Genomic DNA, 6,000 nt, shown 5'->3' with positions numbered 1-6,000 from the left:
TGCCACCCACACTGCTTTAAATGTAACTTAGATATTGGGTTTTACTATGTAAAGCGCTTTGAGTCACGAGAGAAAAGCGCTATATAAATATAAATTCACTTCACTTATTTTCTTATACTCAAACACAGTGTTACTGTTCAAACTGTGTGTAATGTTACAGTGGCCAAATATTGAATATAGTTTTTAAATAAAACCTCTGCCATGTTTTTAATGACTACTTACGCCTACTACGCTACTGCATTTTAACGTTGATCAATAAGGTGGTACTCGGGGAGCCGAATGTTTTCTGAGGTGTTACTTGGTGACAAAAGTTTGACAACCACCACTTGTCATGGTTAGCTTAGCTCGTTAGCTTCAATGCTAGCCAGTGCATGACGCAGCCAAGGTGGGCCCCTCCCTCACCTGGTCGGCGGAGATGGCCACGGTGTTCTTGAAGACCACCCACTCCACAGTCTCGCTGCAAGGCGGCGTGGTCAGCGAGCCGTTGTAGATGAAATACTTGTCCGTGGAGTTGGGCAGCAGACCTCGCGGCGCAAAGGGCGCGACCTTGGCTAAATCCTCTGAGGATAAAAGAACACGTTTTGAAAGGAAAGCACGAACAGAAGGGAGGAGAGGAGAAGGAGACGTACCGTATCTGCTCACTCTGTTGATGGTGTCGATGATGGCTTCAAAGTGGACGTTGTCCTCCGAGGTCACCTGTGCCGAATCAAAGGGAGCTATTAGCATGTATGCTAACAAGACTGAAATCAACATTCTTCAACATTCAAGAAGACAAATGTTGCATTCAAGACAACTGGAGCGTTGGACATTCCAGACTTGGAAAAGTTACATGCTATCTGAAGTCAGATTGCTATGGAAGCCCGTTCCGCCACTCAAAAGAAATATACTCCCATGGTAAGTCCTAATTGTGAGATAAAAAGTCGAAATTATGAGATAAAAAGTCATAATTATGAGATAAAAAAAAGTCAATATTATTAGATAAATCGAAATTATGAGATAAAACTCAATCATGAGATAAAAAGTCGAAAATTATGAGATAGTCAAAAATAGGAGTCGAAATTTTGAGATAAAATGTCATAATTTTGAGATAAAAAAGTTAAAATGATGAGATAAAAATTCAAAGTCACAATTATGAGATAAAAGTCACAATTATGAGATAAAAAGTCATAATTATAAGACAAAAAAGTCACAAATAGATCAAAAGTTAAAATTATGAGATACAAAATCACAATTTTGAGATAAAAAGTCACATTTATGAGATAAAAAGTCACAATTCTGAGACAAAAAGTCAAAATTATGAGATCAAAAGTCTTAATTATGAAATAAAAAGACATAATTATGAGAATAGAAAAGGCAAAATTATTAGATCTCGAAATTATAAGATAAAACTCATAATCATGAGATAAAAAGTCAAAATGAAATAACAGTCGAAATAATGAGATAGTCGAAAATAGGAGAAAGTCGAAATGTTGAGATAAAAAGTCATAATAATGAGATAAGTTAAAATGATGAGATAAAATTTCTAAGTCACAATTATGAGGTAAAAGTCACAATTATGAGATAGGAAGTCATAATTATAAGACAAAAAAGTCACAAATAGATCAAAAGTTATACCTATGAGATACAAAATCAACATTTTTAGATAAAAAGTCACAATTATGAGATAAAAAGTCGAAACTATTAGATAAAAAATCATAATTATGAGACAAAAAGTCCACAATTATGAGATAAAAATTCTAAGTCACAATTATGAGATAAAATTCACAATTATGAGATAAAAAGTCATAATTATAAGATTAAAAAGTCACAAACATAAGATAAAAAGTTAAAATTATTAGATACAAAATCACAATTTTGCGATAAAAAGTCACAATTATGAGATAAAGAGTTGAAACTATGAGATAAAAAGTCACAATTATGAGATAAAAAGTCACAATTATGAGATAAAAAGTCACAATTATGAGATAAAAAGTCATAATTATGAGATAAAAAGTCACAATTATGAGATAAAAAAGAATAATTATGAGATAAAAAGTCATAATTATGAGATAAAAAAAGTCACAAGTATTAGATAAATCGAAATTATGAGATTAAACTCATAATCCTGAGATAAAAATTCGAAATGAGATAAAAATCGGAATTATGAGATAGTCGAAAATAGGAGAAAGACGAAATTTTGACATAAAACGTCATAATTATGAGATAAAAACTCATAATCATGAGATAAAAAGTTGAAATGATGAGATAAAAAGTCATAATCATGAAATAAAAAGTTTAAATGAGATAAAAATTACAAGTCACAATTATGAGATAAAAAGTCATAATTATAAGACAAAAAAGTCACAAATAGATCAAAAGTAAAAATGATGAAATACAAAATCAAAATTTTGAGATAAAAAGTCGAAACTATTACATAAAAAGTCAAAATTATGAGATTAAAAGTCCTAATTATGAGATAAAAAGTCACAATTAAGAGATAAAAAAATCATAATTATGAGATAAAGTCATAATTATGAGATAAAAAGTCAAAATTATGAGATCAAAAGTCCTAATTATGAGATAAAAAGTCACATTTATGAGATAAAAAGTCATAATTATGAGACAAACAGTCAAAATTATGAGATCAAAAGTCTTAATTATGAAATAAAAAGACGTAATTATAAGATTTTAAAAAAGGACAAAAATTATTAGATATGTCGAAATTATGAAATAAAACTCATAATCATGAGATAAAAAGTCGAAATTAAATAAATATCGAAATTATGAGATAGTCGAAAATAGGAGAAAGTCGAAATGTTGAGATAAAAAGTCATAATTGTGAGATCAAAAGTTAAAATGATAAGATACAAATTCTAGGTCACAATTACAAGGTAAAACTCACAATTATGAGATAAAAAGTCATAATTATAAGACCAAAAAGTCACAAATATGAGATGAAAAGTTAAAGTTATGAGATACAAAATCACAATTTTGAGATACAAAATCACAATTTTGAGATAAAAAGTCACAATTATGAGATAAAAAGTCGAAACTATTAGATAAAAAGTCGAAATCATGAGATAAAGTCGAAATGAGATAAATCTAAATTATGAGATTAAAAGTCATAATTATGAGATAAAGAGTCAAAAATATGAGATAGTCGAAATTTTGAGGTAAAAAGTCTTAATTATAAGATAAAAAGTCAAAATGATTAAAGAGTGATGAGATTGAAGTCAAAATTATATTACGACTTTCTTATCCCATAATTATGACTTTTTATCTCATATACATGACTTTATTTCATAATTATGATTTTTTATCTCATAATCAGGACGTACCATTGGGGTATTTTTTATCAGTGGCAAAAAGGGGCTTCCTTAGATCTCCCGTGTGTTCGTACACAACTTGAGAGATTCATTCTTCGCTGCAACGTTTGAGACCTCAGACTTCCAAGTGGGACGTTTCCAACTTCCCAGCGGGCCTCGAACGCAGCACAAAGACCACCTGACCTGCCTTCCTCCCACACACACCAGCGCTCAGGTAGTAACACTAATAGTTGTTGTGCTCCAACATGGCCTCCTCTGCTGGTTCCAGCACGCCAGCGCCGCCCGAGGCCACCAGACCAAACATCACAAACCTTCTCCAGCTGAAAACATTTAACCACAACACAATGGCAACTTGGAATGACTCACAACAACACATTCCAAGTGCTAAGGCGTTTGGCAGACATGTTGCAGCACACACACAAACTCGTTGAGGTTCCTGGGATCCATAATCTCACGGGACCTGAGGTGGACCTCCCACATAGACACAAACAGGAAGAAGGTGCAGCAGAGAACCTGCTGGTCATGTTCTAGACCTCCATCACTGTCTGCTCGGGTCTGCAACCAACACGCGGACTGCAACCCACAACCAGGACAGCAGAGAAGATCATCGGTGTCCAAACCCACCCCTTAACGTTGAATCTAAATGTTGGATTTAATTCTAATTGTCGAATCTAATTCTCAATGTTGAATCTAAATGTTGAATACAATTATTGAATCTGATTATTGAATTTAAATGTTGAATCTAATTCTAAACGTTGAATCTAAATGTTGGATTTAATTCTAAATGTTGAATCTAATTCTGAATGTTGAATTTTAATGTTGAATCTAAATGTTGAATTTAAATGTTAAATCTAAATGTTGAATTTAAATGTTGAATCTAAATGTTGAATTTAAATGTTAAATCTAAATGTTTGATTTAAATGTTGAATTTAAATGTTGAATCTAAATGTTGAATTTAAATGTTAAATCTAAATGTTTAATTTAAATGTTGAATTTAAATGTTGAATTCAAATGTAAAATCTAAATGTTTAATTTAAATGTTGAATTTAAATGTTGAATTTAAATGTTGAATCTAAATGTTGAATTTAAATGTTAAATCAAAATGTTGAATTTAAATGTTGAATCTAAATGTTGAATTTCAATGTAGAATTTAAATTTTGAATCTAAATGTTTTGAGTTTAAATGTTGAATCTTAATGTTGAATTTAAATGTTGAATCTCAATGTTGAATTTAAATGTTGCATCTAATTGTTGAATTTAAATGTTGAATCTAATTCTGAATGTTGAATCTTAATGTTGAATCTAAATGTTGAATTTAAATGTTGAATCTAATTCTGAATGTTGAATCTTAATGTTGAATCTCAATGTTGAATTTAAATGTTGAATCTAATTCTGAATGTTGAATCTTAATGTTGAATATCAATGTTGAATTTAAATGTTGAATTTAAATTGTTGAATCTCAATGTTGAATTTAAATGTTGAATCTAAATGTTGAATCCCAATGTTGAATCTAAATGTTGAATCTAAATGTTGAATCTAAATGTTGAATTTAAATGTTAAATCTAAATGTTGAATTTAAATGTTGAATCTAAATGTTGAATTTAAATGTTAAATCTAAATGTTGAATTTAAATGTTGAATTTAAATGTTGAATCTAAATGTTGAATTTAAATGTTAAATCTAAATCTTTAATTTAAATGTTGAATTTAAATGTTGAATTCAAATGTAAAATCTAAATGTTTAATTTAAATGTTGAATTTAAATGTTGAATTTAAATGTTGAATCTAAATGTTGAATTTAAATGTTAAATCAAAATGTTGAATTTAAATGTTGAATCTAAATGTTGAATTTCAATGTAGAATTTAAATTTTGAATCTAAATGTTTTGAGTTTAAATGTTGAATTTAAATGTTGAATCTTAATGTTGAATTTAAATGTTGAATCTCAATGTTGAATTTAAATGTTGCATCTAATTGTTGAATTTAAATGTTGAATCTAATTCTGAATGTTGAATCTTAATGTTGAATCTCAATGTTGAATTTAAATGTTGAATCTTAATGTTGAATCTCAATGTTGAATTTAAATGTTGAATCTAATTCTGAATGTTGAATCTTAATGTTGAATATCAATGTTGAATTTAAATGTTGAATTTAAATTGTTGAATCTCAATGTTGAATTTAAATGTTGAATTTAAATGTTGAATCTAAATGTTGAATCCCAATGTTGAATTTAAATGTTGAACCTAATTGTTGAATCTAAATGTTGAATCTAAATGTTGAATTTAAATGTTGAATCTTAATGTTGAATCTAATTCTGAATGTTGAATCTTAATGTTGAATCTAAAGGTTGAATCTCAATGTTGAATTTAAATGTTGAATTTTAATGTTGAATTTAAATGTTGAATCTAAATGTTGAATTTAAATATTGAATCTAAATGTTGAATCTAATTCTGAATGTTGAATCTCAATGTTGAATCTCAATGTTAACTCTAAATGTTGAATATCAATGTTGAATTTAATTGTTGAATCTAAATGTTGGATCTAATTCTGAATGTTGAATCTTAATTTTGTATCTAAATGTTGAATCTCAATGTTGAATTTAAATATGGAATCTTAATGTTGAATCTAAATGTTGAATCTCAATGTTGAATTTAAATGTTGAATATAAATGTTGAATTTAAATGTTGAATCTAAATGTT

The 6,000-nt window shown here is 28.5% G+C and overlaps 1 protein-coding gene across 3 annotated transcripts in view; it reads right to left on the bottom strand.

Annotated features, from left to right (window-relative positions):
* Positions 1-6,000, bottom strand: part of LOC133646965 (receptor-type tyrosine-protein phosphatase zeta-like) — a 146,266-nt gene that overhangs the window by 72,600 nt on the left and 67,666 nt on the right. For all 3 annotated transcript variants that reach the window (XM_062042946.1, XM_062042948.1, XM_062042947.1), the window contains exons 6-7: positions 630-696; positions 403-560 (exon numbers count right to left, since the gene is read on the bottom strand). In XM_062042946.1, the coding sequence (XP_061898930.1) occupies positions 403-560; positions 630-696 (225 nt within the window). The remainder of the gene's footprint in view (positions 1-402; positions 561-629; positions 697-6,000) is intronic.

The sequence above is a fragment of the Entelurus aequoreus genome, linkage group LG03 (assembly GCF_033978785.1).
Source record: "Entelurus aequoreus isolate RoL-2023_Sb linkage group LG03, RoL_Eaeq_v1.1, whole genome shotgun sequence".
Taxonomy (NCBI): Eukaryota; Metazoa; Chordata; class Actinopteri; order Syngnathiformes; family Syngnathidae; genus Entelurus; species Entelurus aequoreus.
This window is presented reverse-complemented; position numbering and strand designations above follow the sequence as displayed.